This window comes from Sorex araneus, chromosome 4 (genome assembly GCF_027595985.1).
Source record: "Sorex araneus isolate mSorAra2 chromosome 4, mSorAra2.pri, whole genome shotgun sequence".
Lineage (NCBI taxonomy): Eukaryota > Metazoa > Chordata > Mammalia > Eulipotyphla > Soricidae > Sorex > Sorex araneus.
Genome location: NC_073305.1, coordinates 205,068,579 through 205,087,948, shown reverse-complemented (window position 1 = coordinate 205,087,948; position 19,370 = coordinate 205,068,579). Strand labels below are relative to the sequence as shown.

The following is a 19,370-nucleotide window of genomic DNA, read 5'->3' as shown; positions in this document are numbered from 1 at the left end:
TGAGTCCAGTCGGCTAAGGCCAGAAATTACTTCGAGGAATGGAGATAGGGTCACGCCAAGGGCTTCTTAGCCATAATGTCATTAATTAACATACTGACTGATTTTATAGCAGACCCCAGAGCAGAACTGCCTGAGCTCTAACCTAACAACAAAAGAGATATGGGGGGCCCTGGGAGATAGTACAGGATTATAGTGTTTCTCTTGTACTTGGCTGACCTGGGTTTGATCTCCAGCATTGCCAGATGTGATCCCTGTGCACCACCTGGTGTGACCCAAAGGAAACAAAACCAAACAAAATAGAGTTATTGGCAGTTGGGTAGGAAAGACAATATCAGATTCTTTGAATCTTTGACATGATGGGAGTAAAAGTTTTCTGGGTAGGGGCTGGAGCAGTAGCACAGTGGGTAGGGCATTTGCCTTGCATGTAGCCAACCCAGGTTTGATTCCCAGCATCCTGTATGGTCCCCCAAGCACCACCAGGAATAATTCCTGAGTTCATGAGCCAGGAATAACCCCTGTGCATCGCCGGGTGTGACCCTCCCAAATTTTTTTTTTCTGGGTAATAGTTTGGGAGTAAGGGAAAGAGTGGGATAATGAAATAAAAGGAGTGAAAAAATTCTTTGGCTAATTCCTTGTTTGTTTTCCACAGTTTCAGCACCTGGAGCTGCTCCCTTGACGATCTCGTCTCCTCTACCTGGGCCAGCCTCTTCTCCAATGCCAGTTCCCAATTCTTCTCCCCTGGCCAGTCCTGTGTCCTCAGTTCCAGTGTCATCTTCACTTCCCATCTCTGTCCCCACCACACATCCTGCCCCAGCCTCAGCTCCACTCACCATCCCCATCTCATCCCCCTTACCTGTTTCGGCTTCTGGGCCAACCCTGTTGACCAGTGTGACTCCAACACTGGCACCTGTTGTATCAGCATCTCCTGGACCTTCTTTGGCACCAGTTGGAGCTTCCCCGTCAGCATCAACCTTGGCTCTTGGTTTGGCCACAACTCCTTCCATATCCCCGTCTCAGGCTTCGGCTCATCCTTTATTGTTGGCTCCAGCTTCTTCACATGTTCCAGGATTGAATTCAGCCGTGGCCACAGCGTGTTCACCTGTCCTGGTGCCAGCCTCAGCTTTGGCCAGTCCTTTTCCTGCAGCTCCAACTCCTGCTCCAGCTCAGACTTCCCTTCTGACTTCAACACCCTCAGCGTCTCAGGCCTTAGCCACCTCTCTGGCTCCCATGGCTGCTCCACCAACAGCAATCCTGGCTTCTCCAGCTCCTACTCTGACTCCTCTTTCAGTTTTGGCTCCACCGCAGACTTCAGTTCCGGTTTTGGCTTCCTCATCTACACCAGGGACTCCTTTAGCCTCAGCTTCTTCGCTAGTTCCAGCCCCGACTCCTCCTTTGTTGGCTCCATCATCAACTCAAACTATGGTACCGGCCCCTGTTCCATCAGCTATTTCGAGCCCTGCTTCAACACAGACACTGACCTTGGCCCCAGCTTTAACATCCCCTCTTGGCAGTTCGTCTCCGTCTCAGACACACTCATTGGGAACAGGGACCCCCCAGGGACCCTTTTCAGCTCAGACCCTGTCATTGACTCCAGCATCATCCCTAGTACCAACTCCAGCTCAGACGTTGTCTTTGGCCCCAGGACCACCACTTGGTCCCACTCAGACGCTGTCTCTGGCTTCCCCACCCCCTCTGGCTCCAGCTTCTCCAATGGGCTCAGCGCCAGCTCACACACTGACTTTGGCTCCAGTATCATCATCATCATCTTCGCTCATGGCTCCAGCTTCAGTGCAGACACTGACCTTGAGCCCTGCTCCAGTTTCGATGCCTACCTTGGGCCCAGCTGCAGCTCAGACTCTAGCACTGGCTCCAGTCTCAACACAGGTCCCAGCTTCCCAGGCATCTTCCCTTGCGGTTTCGGCTTCTGGAGCAGCTCCCTTGCCTGTCACCATGGTATCTCGGCTGACTGTTCCCAAGGATGAGCCTGAAACACTGACATTGCGCTCTGGTCCCCCCAGCCCGCCTGCCACTGCTACCTCGTTCAGTGGTCCCCGGCCTCGACGCCAGCCCCCACCACCACCTCGTTCCCCTTTCTATCTGGTAAGTTTTACTCTCACAAAAGATTGGGATCAGGGGCTGGAGCAATATAGCACAGCGGGTAGGGCGTTTGCCTTGCACGCGACCGACCCGGGTTCGATTCCCAGCATCCCATATGGTCCCCTGAGCACCGCCAGGGATAATTCCTGAGTGCAGAGCCAGGAGTAACTCCTGTGCAGAGCCAGGTGTGACCCAAAAAGCAAAAAAAAAAAAAAAAAAAGATTGGGATCAGGATGTAGAATTATTTTGGTGTGTTTGTAGAGTTTGTAGAGTTACAGGTATAGAATATAATGTCAGTTTGCTTTGGTAAAGAATAAAGCCTAGTTTTCTGACCCTACTACTTCAGCACCATTCAACAAATTCTCCTCATTAGGTTTGTACTCTTGATTTTTTTGTGGGGAGCAGCGGGGGGAATCACTCTGGGAAGTGGTTTGGGGGCCATTTGGGATGCTAAGTATCAAACCTGGGTCGTCTGTGTACAAGGCAAACACACTGCCCTCTGTACCCTACCCCTAGGCTTATGTTCTTGTACTTATAAAATAGGCGTAATTCATGTTCTTCATTTTTCAAGGGGTAATTTAGTATCTTGTGTACCTTCCCCCCATCCCCATCTTGAGTGTTGTGGGGGTGCTCAGGGGGCTACACCCAACTCAGTGCTGGGATCACTCGACATTGTGCTATGCCAAGGACTAAACTTAAGCCACCAACATGCAAAGCAAAAGCTCTAGTCTTTTAACTGTCTCTCCAGCCTCCTAATATAATTTTACTTTTTTTGCAGGGGGTGGGGGGCTAAGGGGGCTCAGGAGGCCTAGGGGCACCTCCTGGTAGTTCTTGGCTAGCTTGGCCAGTAGTTCAGTGCAAGAGCCCTGTGATGCATGGAATCAAACCAGGGCTGGTTGCATGCAAGGCGGTGGCATATGCCTGAACTCCTGCATTGACGTGTGCTTTTGAAAAATTGTTAATTAAGTACCTTGTTAGGATCTCCTGAGCACTGGAGCCATAGCACAGTAGGCAGGGCGTTTGCCTTGCATGCAGCTAACCTGGGTTTGATTCCTCCGTCCCTCTCGGAGAGCCCAGCAAGCTACCGAGAGTATCCCGCCAGCACGGCAGAGCCTGGCAAGCTACCCGTGGTGTATTCGATATGCCAAAAACAGTAACAACAAGTCTCACAATGGAGACATTACTGGTGCCTGCTTGAGCAAATCAAGGAACAGTGGGATGATAGTGCTACAGTTACGGATCTCCTGATTTTTCTTTTGAATTTCTCTATTTTACAGATCACTAAGTGTTAGAAAGGCTACACACAACTTAGAACACAGATGTGCTGATTTCTTTGTTTGCTCCCCCTCCCACCCCCCCCGCCCCCACACACAAGAAGCAGTTCTCAGAGGCAAGAAGACCTTACACTTAAACAATCACTCAAGAAATATTTGAGTCTAAGAGAAGGATTGACTGTATGGATTATAGTTCCCTAAGAAATTTGAGGCTCAGCTGAAGAGAGAGTACAGGGCTTAAGATACTTGCCTTTGTGGGGCTGGAGTGATAGCACAACAGATGGGGCACTTGCCTTGCATGTGGCCAACCTGGCTTTGATTCCCAGCACTCCAAATGACCCCCTGAGCCCATAAGGAATGATCCTTGAGCCCCACTGGGTGTGACCCAAAAGCAAACAAAAATTGCCATCATGACTTTGTATTTCATGGTGATTCAATTTAAAAAATAAAAATGAAAATGCTTGCCGTAAATACAGCTAACGCTGGTGGTACCACAGATCCTTGAACACTGCTGAGTTTGACCCTAATCACTCCTATTCCCTCAAAAAGGTCATGAGTTCTCTTACTTGGATAGTTAGTTAATTATCTTTTATTTTTTCCCTTAACTCCAAGGAAATAAAAATTCTGTTCCATGTCCATTCATTTTTGCAGTCTCTCCCCTCCCCCCTATATATATATAGTCGTGTAACTCAGATTAAATCCAGGAGCAATAAATCGGCAAAATTACTAGTAAGTAGGATCTAGTGAGGCTCAACCATCTTATCTTTCTTACTGTCACTGTTAAATCCATTACACTTAGTTCAATTTGGTCTTTTAATAACTGGTTGGTCTGACTTGTTAAAATTAAAGAATACCCGGGGCTGGAACAATAGCACCGTGGATAGGGCGTTTACCTTGCACATGGCCGACCCGGGTTCGATTCCCAGCATCCCTGAGCACCACCAGGGGTAATTCCTGAGTGCAGAGCTAGGAGTAAGCCTTGAGCATCACCAGGTGTGACAGAGGGAGAGGGAGAATACTCTGCTAAAGCTTTATTGTCTTGTCAATAAAGTAAGAGCTATGTGGCAAATGATTTTGTAATTTTATACTTCAGGTTTGGGGCCACCCCGGCTGTGTTCACTACCTACTCTGTTCTCTCAGGCGTTGGGGGTTCGTATGTTATGCTGGGAATCGAACCTAGGTTGGCATCGTGCAAGGGAAGTGACTTCCCTGCTATGATACCCCTTTGGCCGAACACTTCACTTTTTTTCTTAGTAGTTTGAGATATAAGTGACATACCACACAGTTCACCCATTTAAAGTGAACAATTTTGTGACTTTTACTGTGTTCACTGAGTTGTGCATCACAACTGTTTAAGAATATGACATGCCTTCCAAAAAAACCTCATTCCCAAAGTCATTCTCCATTTCTTCCATCCCTCTAGTTCTAGGCTGCCTCTGGCAACACTTTGTCTCTATAGATTTTCCTATGGTGTCATATATGTATGGTCTTTTGGGAGCTGGATTGATAGTACAGATGTTAGGCCTCTTGCCTTACATGTGGCCAACCCAGTTTCAATCCTTGGTATCCCATATGATTTGAGCACCACCAGGAGCAATTACTGAATGCAGAGCCAGGAATAAGCCTTGCGTATCAATGAGTATGACCCAAAAGTATTAAATTTATTTTTTTTAGTAATTTTTTTTGTTTTGTTTTTGGGTCACACCCAGCGATGCACAGGAGTTACTCCTGGCTCTGCACTCAGGAATTACTCCTGGCGGTGCTTGGGGGACCCTATGGGATGCTGGGATTCGAACTCGGGTTGGCCGAGTGCAAGGCAAACGCCCGTAGGGTATGACCCAAAAACGAAAAAAAAAAAAGTGTGTGTGTGGTCTTTTGTAATTGACTTTTTGGAAGTTCATGTTATGTATCAGTAATATCGCTATTGAATGATGCATTGCATTGATATACCACATTAGTTTTTTATGGGGTGGAAGTATTCAGGGGCCCACCAGAGCTATACTTGATCTAGGGGATTGAACCCAGAACTTCACACGTGCAAAACAAGTGCTGTACCTTGTGTGTCACATCCTCAGTCTATTACTTGCATTAGATATATTTATCCGTTGTTTGGGGACATTTGACTTAGTCCTACTTCATGGCTGTTATGAATAATGTTGATATGAATTTATAAAAATTTATGTTTATTATTTATAGCAGTTGTATAAACTAGGTATGAAATTCCTCGAGGTTATACATTGTACATATAATGATTGTGTTTTAACCATTTAAGGTACTATTAGACTTTAAGTGACTTTCATTTTTACATTCTCACTTTCTTGTGATTACAGGTTATCTACATTTATTCTACCTTGTTAAATTGGCTTTTTATTATAGCTATCCTATCAGATGTGAAGTAGTATTTGATCATGGTGTTTTTTGTTTTGGTTTTTGGGCCACAACCAGCTGTGTTCCAGGGCTTCTCCTGACTGTGCTCAGGGATAATTTCCCAGCAGGGCTTATTTCTGTAATCTCACTGGCTCTTCTCATTTTTTTTTTTTTTTATAGTCCTCCCTAATAGTTGGGGTCCATCAGGGATACACCTAGAGGTCCTCAGAAGGCTTTGTGGTACAATGTATGTACTCTATCTCTGTGGTCCTATCATCTTGTTTGATTTTTAACAATTTGTCCTGATTGTTAATAACATGGAATTTCTTTTCTGTGGTTGCTGCTATTTTGTATTTTTTAAAAAGATAAGTCTGGGGGCTGGAGCGATAGCACAGAGGGTAGGGCGTTTGCCTTGCACTCGGCCGACCCAGGTTCGATTCCCAGCATCCCATATGGTCCCCTGAGCACCGCCAGGAGTAATTCCTGAGTGCAGAGCCAGGAGTTACCCCTGTGCATTGCCAGGTGTGATCCAAAAAGCAAAAAAAAAAAAAAAAAATCTGTTTATATCCTTTTCTCTTTAGTTCAGCTTTTTTTTTTTTTTTTCCTTGCTTTTTGGGTCACACCTGGCGATGCACAGGGGTCACTCCTGGCTCTGCACTCAGGAATTACTCCTGGCGGTGCTCAGGGGACCATATGGGATGCTGGGAATCGAACCTGGGTCGGCCGCGTACAAGGCAAACGCCCTACCAGCTGTGCTATCGCTCCAGCCCCTAGTCCAGCTTTTTAATTTTAAAATTTCTGGTGGGTTTTTTTTTTTTTCTTTTTGGGTCACACCCAGCGATGCACAGGGTCACTCCTGGCTCATGCACTCAGGAATCACCCTTGGTGGTGCTCAGGGGACCATATGGGATGCTGGGATTCGAACCCGGGTCGGCTGCGTGCAAGGCAAACGCCTTACCTGCTGTGCTATCACTCCAGCCCCTTTTTTCCTTTTTTTAAAAATGTATTTTGGATACTAGTTGCTTTCCAGATACTTGATTTGGAAAACTTTTCTCCATGGTACTATTTTTACAAGCTGATCTATATTGATTATTCCCTTTGTTAGAATTCTTCCTTCCTCACTTAGATCACCAGGAGCCAAGAAGTCAGGCTAAGGTAGCAGCCAAGAAAGATTTTCAGTTACTAGTGTTTGTCAGGACCATCCCCTGGTACCCGCTGTACTATTGCTCCAGCCCCTCCATATTTTTTTTTTAACATTGAGCACCTACTTTGCCAGATGCTGAGTATATACTGGGTGATTTTAGTGAACAAGAACAGATATGGCTTATAGAGTTCTCAGTTTAGCAAGAGGACTATCAGAGTCACAAAGATGTAAAAGTACCTATATGCTAATTACTGTAATGAAAAGTTCTTTTTTGTCTGTGAAACTAGAAGTACAAATGGAAAAGGATTGTGTCATAATCATAGATTTTAGTTTTCCAGGATATTCCCTTCTCATTCTGGTTAGATAGTCAGATTCTGCTTCATTCCAAACTGAACTCTGTATTTGATTAGCCACTCCGAATCAGGTTCTGTGGTTTGAGGAGGCTTTTAAATAATTGTTAAAAGATAAATCAGCTTGAAAGTTGTGGAATTAAATATTATTTAGGAAAATTTTCTCAAGTCATATATCAGCATGTTGGGTATGTGGATCTTAATTTGAATAGTTAGGTACTCTAGTTTGAGAAAAGTCAGCTTTCTCTTAGAAGTTTTTTCAGTTAATATTTCGTAAAAGAAATAACTCCCACTAACTACTAAACGCATAGAATTACAATTTTGTGGTTTGCTTAGATTTTTGGAGGAACTGTCAGGTTTTCTGTAAGAAGACTGATTGTGGTGGTGTTTTTTTATTCCCCCCCCATCCTTTTATCCCCAGGACTCTCTGGAGGAAAAGCGGAAGCGACAGCGGTCTGAACGCCTGGAACGGATTTTCCAACTTAGCGAGGCTCATGGGGCCCTATCACCCATGTATGGGACTGAAGTCCTGGATTTCTGTACCCTGCCCCAACCTGTTGCCAGTCCCATCGGCCCTCGTTCTCCTGGCCCCAGCCACCCCACCTTTTGGACTTACACTGAAGCTGCCCGTCAGGCTGTCCTGTTTCCCCAGCAACGACTAGACCAGCTGTCAGAAATCATTGAGAGGTTGGCAGGGCTAAGTACTAATGGGAAGTGGGGCTTGGGACCTCAGTGGATATAGTAGTTAGGGCTGGGGAAGGTGCTACCTTTTGGAAACTTGCAGAATTTTCTTTTTCATATGTTTTCCCTTTTCCTTTTGCAGGTTCATCTTTGTCATGCCTCCTGTGGAGGCACCTCCCCCTTCCCTGCATGCCTGCCACCCACCTCCTTGGCTGGCCCCACGTCAGGCAGCCTTCCAGGAGCAATTGGCTTGTGAGCTCTGGCCCCGGGCTCGTCCTTTGCACCGTATTGTGTGTAATATGCGCACCCAGTTTCCTGACTTGAGGCTTATCCAGTATGATTGTGGTGAGTTCAGTGACCAATAAGGGTATCTTAATCTCCTTTTCTTGTATTATGGATTTCACTAAATATTAGATTTTTACATTATACTTAACTTTTAAGATGGACAAATGCAGGCCATATGGTGGATCCATGGTATTCATAAATTTCATTTTGATAAAAATTGGAAATGAGTGCTGCTAACTTATTTATTCAGTGACTTATTTTATGACCATCTGTTATATTTTGTTAATAATTTGGAATGTACTGGCAAATGAAATAACAAAGCATAGAGCTTTCATATCTATGCGGAGAGGTGTATGTTGTACATGACTACACTGGTAATAAGTTGTGGAGGAAGACAAGAATACTTGTTAAGATATATTATCTGCAGGTAACAAGAAACCAATAGACAAGAGCATTTATTTTTACTTAATAGCAAATTCTGGGAATTTTTTTTTCTTTTTGTGTCACACTCGGTGATACTTGGGGGTTACTTCTGGCTCTGCACTCAGGAATCATTCCTTGGGGGTGTTGTGGCAGGGCTCAGGGGACCATATGGGATGCCAGGAATCAAACCCGGGTCAGTATGTGCAAGGCAAACAAACACCCTACCTGGTGTATTATTGCTCTGGCTCCCAGGAATGATGATTTTTAGCTGATCCAGTAGCTTAGATAAGGTGTCTTCTCATGAATTCAGTAACTTTAGGTTTTTCTACCTTGTCTTCTCCCTAACTTTTATCTTTTGTGTTAATAATGCTTATTTCTGAGGCTGGAACGGTACACAGAAGGGATAAGGCACTTGCTTTGCATGTAGCCAACCCAGCTTCTCCCCCACAAAACAACAGTAACAAATAACAATAACTTCTGTGTGTTTTAATTTTTTTATGGGGTACACCAGATGATTCAGTGCTAGGGTCAAAGAATATGTACCTGTTCAGGTCAGGAACTAATTCTGGTACATGAAAAGCTGGGGACCACCATGGTCACCCTGACATAGTGCACATGGGCCTCCAGGGCTATACTCAGTGGTGTTAGTTGGGGGCTGTTGTACCAGGGCTCAAAATTGGATCCTGGCACATGCAAAGCATGCAAACCTGCATCCTAACCCATGTAAAGCATACAAACCTGATTGTTCCCACGTCCTTTTTCTTTCTTTCTTTCTTTCTTTCTTTTTTTTTTTTTTTTTTTTTTTTTTTTTTTTTTTTTGCTTTTTGGGTCACACCCGGCGATACACAGGGGTTACTCCTGGCTCTGCACTCAGGAATCACCCCTGGCGGTGCTCAGGGGGCCATATGGGATGCTGGGAATCAACCCGGGTTGGCCGCATGCAAGGCAAACGCCCTACCCGCTGTGCTATTGCTCCAGCCCCCCACCTCCTTTTTCTGTGTGGTTTTAAGATGACTGTCTAGAGCTAGAGATAGCCCAGGGCAAGGCTCTTGCTTTGCATGAAGCTGATCCAGGCTCAATCCCTGATAACACATAGGTGCTCGCTCGCATGCGCACGCACTGAATCTATAGCCAGAAATAGGCCCCAGGTGTCAGTTATCCAGTGATCCCTTTCCCCCCCAAAACAAAAAGATGTCCTAACACCAATTTTTAAAATTTTTTTAAATTGATGGGGCTGGAGCAATCGCACAGCAGGTAGGCATTTGCCTTGCACGAGGCTGACCCGGGTTCGATTCCCAGCATCCCATATGGTCCCCTGAGCACCGCCAGGAGTAGTTCCTGAGTGCAGAGCCAGGAGTAACCCCTGTGCATCGCTGGGTGTGACCCAAAATGCCAAAAAAAAAAAAACCCTAAACTAAAAAAAATTTTAAATTGAATCACTGTGAGATGCACAGTTGCAAAGTTGTTCAGTTATACAAGTGTTCCAACATACATCCCTTCACCAATGTACATTTTGTACCACCAGTCCTCGGTTTCCCTCCTGCTTCCTTACCTCCACCCCTGCTTCTGTGGCAGACACTTTTCTTTCTCTTATAGGGACTGGTGACGCCAGTATTTTTTACTATGGAAGCAAGGGACTGAGACAAAATACCCCAAACAATTTTTATTTCAGAAAGAAAGTCCTCTTCATTGGCTTTATATCATGGTTCAGTCACTCAGAATAGGCCATATGCCCGTCTCTTGAACAGTCATTGACAAAGGAGAATGACAAAAAGAACTATGGCTTACTTACTGGTTTTTTCTTAGGTTTTTGAGCCACTCCTGGTGGTGCTCAGGGGTTACTCCTGGCTCTGCACTCAGGAATCACTTCTGGTGGGCTTGGGCCATTGCCAGGGATTAAATCTGAGTCATGTTCAAGGCAAGCGCCCTACCCGCTTAGTACCTGGATAGTACCCACTATACTAACTATTGCCAAACTACGGCTTATTTATTTTTATCTTTATTATTATTATTATTATTTTTAATCACCGTGAGATACATAGTTACAAAGGTTTTTCTGATTGGATTTCAGCCATACAATGTTCCAACACCAGTCCCTTGGACATTTCCTGCACCAATGTCCCCAGTTTCCCTCCTACTCCCCTCCCCCACCTACCTTTAATGCTGGCACTTTTCTCCTCCCTCTCTCTTTCTTTTCCCCCTCTCCTGCCCCCTCCCCCCCATTTTCTTCCCTTTCCCCTTCCCTAATCCCTTCCCCCCGCCCATTTTGGGACTTATGGTTTGCTATACAGATACTGAAAGTGGTCCTTCTTTATCCTTACTACACACCACACACACACACACACACAGAGCAAGCTTCCAACTGTGGACCAGTTTTCATGGATTCTGTTTATCCCGCCCGCACGGCAGAGCCTGGCAAGCTACCTGTGGCATATTCATTATTCCAAAAACAGTAACAAGAAATCTCACAATGGAGACGTTACTGGTGCCCGCTCAAGCAAATCGATGAACAACAGGACTACAGTGCTACTATGGGTTGTTGTTTTTTTTTTTTCTATATCCCACAAATGAGTGCAGTCATTCTATGTCTCTCCGTCTTCTGACTCATTTCAGTCTGCATGATACTCTTTGTGTTCATCCATTTATAAGCAGATATCATGACTTTCATTTTTCTTGTGTAGATGTAAAACTGAGGCCTATTTAGAGCACCCTTGATTCTGGGGGTTGAGTTAGAGCCTGCCTTCTCTGGGATTGTGGGATCTCTGTAGGTATCCACAGTGGCAAGCAGGTTCACTTTACTAAGAATGACTGTTGGATAGTATTGAGTAGTTTTTGCCACTACTTCAAAACATGTTTGGAGATTTTTTGAATGTTTGAGAATTTTAATTAACGGGTATTCTGGGGCTGGAGTGATAGCACAGTGGGCCATTTGCCTTGCACGCTGCCGACCCGGGTTCAAATCCCAGCATCCCATATGGTCCCCTGAGCACCGCCAGTAGTAGTTCCTGAGTGCAGAGCCAGGAGTAGCCCCTGTGCATCGCCCGGTGTGATCCAAAAAAAGCATCATCAGGGGCCGGAGCGATAGCACAGCGGGTAGGGCGTTTGCCTTGCACGCGGCCGACCCAGGTTCGATCCCCGGCATCCCATATGGTCCCCCAAGCACTGCCAGGAGTAATTCCTGAGTGCAAAGCCAGGAGTAACCCCTGAGCATCTCTGGGTGTGACCCAAAAAGCAAAAAAAAAAAAAAAAAAAAAGCATCATCATCATAAGTATTCAGTAGCTGTTTTAATAAAGTAATATTGACACTTGAAATCAGAGTAGATAGAATTCAGTCTTTTTTAAAAAGTTTATAATTACTTAACGAAAAGTACTATAGAAGTTACTTCTGTTTGATAGGAGGTTGAATTAGATAACCTCTGAAGATCCTGATCTGTGTCCTAAGTCTGTGTTCATAAGTCATGATCACAGATTTGTTGATATAATTTATAAATTTGTCCTGCTTTTCAACTGATATAACTAAATGCTCTTAAAAGAGTGTTTTTGGGGCTGGAGTGATAGCACAGCAGGTAGGACGTTTGCCTTGTACACAGCCAACCCGAGTTGGATTCCCAGCATTCCACATGGTCCCCTGAGCACCGCCAGGAGTGGTTCCTGAGTGTAGAGCCAGGAGTAACCTCTGTGCATCACCAGGTGTTACCCAAAAAGAAAAAAAAAACCTTTTTGTTTTTGTTTCGGGGCCACACCCAAAACGGTGCTGGGGCTTACCTAATGGCTCTGCACTCAAGAATTACTGAGGGACTATATAGGATGCTGGGGATCAAACTTAATTAGTTCAGCTGTGTAAAAGGCGAACTCTATCAGCTGTACTATCTTGAGGTGGTGGGGCATGTATTTTTTTTTTTAACTGAGCCTTTCCAGTGCTATGTGTTCTACTCATTTTGATTTCTAGCTAGCTCCTTTTATCTTTTCATATCTCTCCAGGAAAGTTGCAGACGTTGGCAGTATTGTTGCGACAGCTCAAGGCAGAGGGCCACCGGGTGCTCATATTTACCCAAATGACACGAATGCTGGATGTATTGGAGCAGTTTCTCACCTATCATGGCCACCTCTACTTGCGTCTGGATGGATCTACTAGAGTTGAACAGAGACAGGTAACTCAAGCATCTGTAGTCCTCATCTCAGCTTCTGTCTTCTTATCCCAGGCCATGGGAATCCCAGGAGGGCCCATTAAGCCTTGGGTCTTTGGGGGGAATGTGTCTCCCAATACTATCTTTTTTTCCCCCTTTCCTTCCAGGCTTTGATGGAACGGTTCAATGCAGACAAACGCATATTCTGCTTCATCCTTTCCACTCGGAGTGGGGGTGTGGGTGTGAACCTGACAGGAGCAGATACTGTTGTTTTTTATGACAGCGACTGGAATCCCACCATGGATGCACAGGCCCAGGATCGCTGTCACCGAATAGGCCAGACCCGAGATGTTCACATTTATAGGTATTGCCTAGTCTCACCTCACCATGTTGCATATTTGCTTTGTTGGGTTTTATTGATCTATTTAGCTGTTTACATATGGCCTTCATCACCTGGTAGGCTTATCAGTGAACGGACAGTGGAAGAAAACATCCTGAAAAAGGCAAATCAGAAGAGAATGTTGGGTGACATGGCCATTGAGGGAGGCAACTTTACCACTGCTTATTTTAAACAGGTACCAAGACTTTTTTAGCCTTGATAGACAGGAGAGAAATGTTATCTGTAGGAATTTCTTCTTATTAAAGAATGTACCTTGACCTCCATAGACTGCCTATTCAATTATTACTGCACTTTTAATAATTCTGTGAACTGTCAGCACCTCGGCTACATTATCTGGGTCCAGCAGTGCAGTGACGCTGACACTTTTCTCCTCTATTTTATCCAATAGCAGACCATTCGTGAGTTGTTTGATATGCCCCTAGAAGAGCCATCTGGCTCCTCTGTACCTTCTGCCTCTGAAGATGATGAAGAGACTGTGGCCAGCAAGCAGACCCATATCTTGGAACAGGTGAAAAATCAGTGAGGGGGGTTTAAGAATAGAGCTATAGTTCTAGTCTCTGTTGGGTTTTTTGTTTGCTTCTGCGCCACACCAAGTAATGCTCGGGATTACTCCTGCTGTTGCACAGGAGACTGTACAGGATGCTGGGGATTGAACCTGGGTTGGCTACCTACAGGAACTAGCTCTTGGGCCCATCTAGTCTCTGTTAAGCTTGGGAGTTGGGGAGAACTTTTTCTGCCTGCCTGTTAGCTTATAAATTGACCTTTAATACCTGTAAGTAGACTATGTATGATCTTGTGTGGTTTTATAGAAGACAGTGTTTAGAATTCTTGGTTTGAGGTTTGTTCACCAACAATGCTTCTTACAGTATTCCTTAGCCAAGTCTATTAAGTAGTCTTCTGAGCCTTGCTTTCCATTTCCATTTCCATTTCTCTGTAATGCTAATGAGAAGGCAGTAACTGAGGATTCAATGGCATAGTGTATGTATAAGAACTTGGCGTAGGAGCTGGAGTGATAGGTACAGGGGTAGGGCGTTTGCCTTGCACACGGCCAACCTGGGTCCCCGAGCACCACCAGGAGTAATTTCTGAGTGCAGGAGTTAACCCCTGTGCATCACCGGGTGTGACACACCCCTCCCCCCCAAAAAAAAACTTGGTGTAAAGGTTTTTTCTAAACATTGATGCATAATAAAATTATGCAATAAGAAATAAGTAAAATAAAAATAAAACCATGCATTTAAAAGAATGCTTTTATTATGCTTTTAAATGGACTGTAAAACCCCTGTCTCAGAATATATTGAACTAAAAATTTTGGTGAGAGGTCTGAGTATTTGTGTTTTCTCAAAGCCTTTAAAAAACATTTTGGAACTGTATGAGCAGGTTACTTTCAGTGGCTTCTGAAGGTTTCTGGGTGCTCATCTCAAGGAAAAGATTAGATGCGATTAGTCTATTGTCATGAGGCATTTCTGAGGCATCTTACGAAAATAAAACTGCTGAGTCGTCCGTTGTCATGCACCCTTCCCCTCCCGTCCCCCCATTTTCTGGGACTTGTAATTTTGTTGTATTTTTGGGTATTTTGGGGGAGTTCTCCCAAGAAGTGCTCAGGAGGCTCTCCCTTGATTTCTGGTCAGCTGGACCAGCGATTTAATGTAGTGCCAGAGGATGTGATGGTGCTGGGTCTACCCAGCCCACCCCTGCTGCGCTGGCCATGTCCAGCAGCATACCTGGTGGGGCTTAGGTTTCCCTATTTTGGGAATTATTTTCTTGGTATTTTTGTTTGGGGGCTGTATTTGACAATGTTCGTGTTTATTCCTGGCTGGCACTTGGGCATTTCTTCTAGTGGTACTCAGCGGATCAGATATGCTGGGGATCAAACTTAGGTCAGCCACATGCAAGGCTAGCACCCTACCTGCTTTGCTCTTTCTCCAGCCCTTGCGTTGGGAATTCAACCTGGGCGTGCACTCTGACATCTGTACTGTCTCCTGGTCCCTTGAGAATGCTTTTTACACAAGCTCTGAAAAAAGAAAGACCAGAGAAAATAGCTCGGTGGGCTAAGAGCACTTTCTGCAGCAGATCTGACTTAATCCCCTTCATAGCCCCACCACATGGTCCCTCAGCATGGAGCCAGGTGTTGTCCTTGGCCATTGATGGGTACAACCTCAAAACAAAAATAACAAGAAATAGACTCTTTTTTTTCCTTTTACCTTTTCTTTTCTTTTCTTTTTTAATTTTTTTTAGTGAATCACTGTGAGGTACAGTTACAAACTTATGAACATTCATGTTTGCATTTCAGTCATACAGTGACCGTTTACATCCCTTCCCCAATGCCCATTCTCCTCCACCAGTGTTCCCAGTATCCCTCCCAGTCCCCACCACCACACCCTGCCTCTGTGGCAGGGCATTCCCTTTTGTTCTCTCTCCTTTTAAGAAATAGACTCTTAAGGAGTCTATTTTCAAAAAACTCTTAAAGAGTTCTTTTGTTCCTGGTGGGATTCTTGCTCACATTTATTATACCTTTTGTGGACCTCTCTGTTGCTTTGGTGACTCAGAAAGCCCAGAAGAAAGTGGAGTTTTGGTGTAAACTTGACCTTAAAGTATATACAGCATTATTTATAGTTTTCTCTTTTCTATATCTTTGCAGGCATTGTGTCGGGCAGAGGATGAAGAAGATATCCGTGCGGCCACCCAGGCCAAAGCAGAACAGGTGGCTGAGCTTGCAGAATTCAATGAGAATGAAGGCTTTCCTTCTGGTGAGGGAGAGGAGGCCAGCCGCCCCGGGGCTGAGGATGAGGAGGTATCCCGCGCTGAACAGGAGATTGCCGCCCTTGTAGAACAGGTCAGTGTTGGGTCCACTCTCAGTCTCGCCTTTCATAGTTTTTTGGTCTAGACTATTTTCCATGATGATGATTGATGGACACCAATTTCCTGTGTTTCTTATTGTTGATCTCCCCCCACAGTTAACTCCCATTGAGCGCTATGCCATGAAATTCTTGGAAGCCTCACTGGAGGAGGTGAGCCGAGAGGAGCTCAAACAAGCAGAAGTGAGTATATCTGGGGGAGGGGGAAACAAGCAGAAAGCTGCTGCTTTCTATTCACTCCCCACTCTCCTTGCTCCTGTCCAACCACCCCGTGGGCTCTGTTGTTGGTAGGAACAAGTGGAAGCTGCCCGCAAGGACCTGGATCAAGCCAAGGAAGAGGTGTTTCGCCTGCCCCAAGAGGAGGAGGAGGGCCCAGGGGCTGGGGATGAGGTTTCCAGTGGGACTGGTGGAGGCAGCCATCGGCGCAGTAAGAAGGCCAAGGCCCCTGAAAGGCCGGGGACTCGCGTCAGTGAGCGTCTTCGTGGAGCCCGGGCTGAGAACCAAGGGGCAAACCACACTCCTGTCACATCCACCCATCATGCCCGCAGCACCTCCATACCCCCTCGCTGTAGCCCTGCCAGGGAAAGAGTTCCCCGACCAACACCTAGGCCTCGACCCACTCCAGCTCCAGCTCCTGCTGCAGTTCCTGCCCCAACTCCCGTCCCTGTCCCAATCCCCATTTCAGCCCCCAATCCAGTAACCATGCTTCCCATCCATATCTTGCCTTCTCCCCCTCTTCCTCCACAGATTCCTCCCTCTTGTTCTTCTGCTTGTACCCCTCCTCCTGCCTGTACCCCTCCACCAGCTCATACCCCACCTCCAACCCAAACCTCTCTCTTAACCCCTTCTTCCCCACTCCTTCTTGGTTTACCCTCTATACCTCTCTCTCCCCCGGTTACCAACCTCTCCTTAGGCTTGGGGCCTGAGGCAGAGCTGCGTGTGCAAGCCCTGGCATCTACTGAGTCACTGGTTGAGACAGCCAGTTCCGAGACTTCCCCACTTACTCTCGTGCCCCCTAAAGATCTGTTGCCAGTTGCTGTTGAGATCCTGCCCGTGTCAGAGAAGAACCTTTCTCTTACTTCTTCTGCACCTAGCCCAACCCTGGAGACTGGCAGTGTCCCCAACGGTCAAGAGCAGGAAGTGCCAGAGCCTGCTGAGGGGACTGTCCTCACAGTGCTGCCTGATGGTGAGGAGATGCCCAGATGTCTGAGTGAGAGCAATGGGCTGGAACTCCCACCCTCTGCAGCATCTGATGAGCAACTTCAGGAGCCGTTGGAGGCTGACAAGAGTGCAGAAGAAGTGGTAGAGGCCCAGACCCCTTCCTCCAGTCCAGAGAAGCCACAGGAACTCATTGCAGCTGAGGTCACAGCCGCATCAACCTCAACCTCAGCCACCTCCTCACCTGAGGGTCCTTCGCCTGTCCGGCCCCCTCGACGTCGCACCAGTGCTGATGTAGAAATCAGGGGTCAGGGGGCTGGCCGGCCAGGGCAGCCTCCAGGCCCTAAAGTGCTTCGGAAGCTCCCGGGACGACTGGTGACTGTGGTGGAGGAAAAGGAACTGGTGAGGAGACGGAGACAGCAGCGAGGAACTGCCAGCACTCTGGTGCCTGGCGTCTCTGAGACTGGTGCCAGCCCGGGAAGCCCATCTACCCACAGCATGTCGGGGACAGAATCCTCACCCCCCACCAGTGGGCCCTGTGAAGCTGCTCCCCCCTCCACTTTGCCTTCCCCAACCCAGCAACCCTTCATAGCTCGCCGTCGCATTGAGCTGGGGGTGACTGGTGGGGGCAGTCCAGAGAATGGAGAAGGGGCATTGCTTGCCATCACTCCTCCTGCTGTGAAACGTCGGCGGGGGAGGCCCCCCAAGAAGAACAGGTCTCCAGCAGATGCGGGGCGAGGGGTGGATGAGGCACCTTCTTCCACCTCTAAGGGAAAGACCAACGGGGCTGATCCGGTTCCAGGGGCAGAGACCCTTATCGTTGCGGACCCTGTCCTGGGACCCCAGCTTATTCCTGAGTCCCAACCTCTTGGACCCCAGCCCCTTCATAGACCCGAGCCCATCATCCTGTCACCTGTGGAGAAGAGAAGGCGTGGGCGGCCCCCTAAGGCACGCGATTTGCCCATTCCTGGGACCATTTCGTCTCCAGGGGATGGCAACTTAGAGAGCCGGACACAGCCTCTCCCGCTGCCACCACCCCTGCCACCACTCCTAGCCTGTCCCACTGCTACTGTCGCCAACACTGTCACCACTCTCACCATTTCAACATCCCCACCCAAGCGGAAGCGGGGCCGGCCTCCCAAGAATCCACCATCACCTCGGCCCAGCCAGCTCCCTGTCTTGGACCGTGACAGCTCCTCTGTCCTTGAGAGCTGTGGAATGGGGAGGCGGCGGCACCCCCAGGGCCAGGGGGAGAGTGAGGGTAGTTCCTCTGATGAGGACGGAAGCCGCCCTCTCACCCGCCTGGCCCGCTTACGGCTTGAAGCAGAGGGTATGCGGGGACGAAAGAGTGAAGGGTCCATGGTAGTGGCTGTAATTCAGGATGACTTGGATATAGCAGAGAGCGGGCCAGGGGGGTTAGAATTGACACCACCTGTGGCTTCACTGGCTCCGAAGCTGCGTTCGACCCGGCTGCGTCCAGGGTCTCTAGTCCCCCCGCTAGAGACTGAGAAGGTGCCTCGCAAACGGGCAGGGGCCCCAGTTGGGGGAGGAACTGGGCTGGCAAAGCGGGGTCGTCTGCAGCCCCCTAGTCCTCTGGCACCTGAGGGCTCAGTAGAGGAGTCGGAGGCAGAAGCCTCAGGTGAGGATGAGGAAGGGGATGGAATCCCACGTCGCCGACCTGCCCCCCGGAGGCTTGGTGGGGCCACCAACCAAGGGGACCAGCGCATCCTGCGCAGCAGTGCCCCGCCCCACCTGACTGGCCCTACCGTTAGTCACAGAGGCCGCAAGGCCAAAACGTGAATGGGCAGCCCCCCCACCCAGGCTTTCCGCCGTGGCCCCTCTCCGTCCACAACCAGGCCTGACTCTGTTAACCACTACTTGAAGTCTTTTGAGGGGGAAAGCCTCCAGGGAGACATAGGGGCCTTCCCCCTTCTTTCCACCAAAGTAGGGGGTAGGCAACTGGTTGTCATGGAAATGGGGCTCTTCACATATCCCCTTCCCTTCCACCCCACATGGCTGGGCAGTGTTAAGGGTGGCAAGATAGTCTCTGTCCCCACCCCCTTGTACTTGATTCCCCAGCTATCTTTCATAGCCCCCCCACCCTTAGGGGAAGGGGGAGGGGCTTCTCTACAATGAGTTTTTTCTTTTTTTTTTTTTTAAGAAGAAAAAAATAATAAACTTAGTTTCTGTATGAGCATCCGCGTAAGGA

General features: G+C 47.4%; 1 protein-coding gene across 4 annotated transcripts in view; it reads left to right on the top strand.

Moving 5' to 3' along the window:
* SRCAP (Snf2 related CREBBP activator protein) overlaps window positions 1-19,358 on the top strand; it is a 44,742-nt gene extending 25,384 nt beyond the window's left edge. For all 4 annotated transcript variants that reach the window (XM_055137250.1, XM_055137251.1, XM_004615882.2 and 1 more), the window contains 10 exons: window positions 650-2,100; window positions 7,654-7,919; window positions 8,056-8,258; window positions 12,603-12,772; window positions 12,916-13,112; window positions 13,209-13,323; window positions 13,537-13,656; window positions 15,787-15,981; window positions 16,103-16,186; window positions 16,295-19,358. In XM_055137250.1, the coding sequence (XP_054993225.1) occupies window positions 650-2,100; window positions 7,654-7,919; window positions 8,056-8,258; window positions 12,603-12,772; window positions 12,916-13,112; window positions 13,209-13,323; window positions 13,537-13,656; window positions 15,787-15,981; window positions 16,103-16,186; window positions 16,295-18,961 (5,468 nt within the window). In that variant the 3' untranslated portion in view covers window positions 18,962-19,358. The remainder of the gene's footprint in view (window positions 1-649; window positions 2,101-7,653; window positions 7,920-8,055; window positions 8,259-12,602; window positions 12,773-12,915; window positions 13,113-13,208; window positions 13,324-13,536; window positions 13,657-15,786; window positions 15,982-16,102; window positions 16,187-16,294) is intronic.
* Window positions 19,359-19,370: the final 12 nt, after the last annotated feature.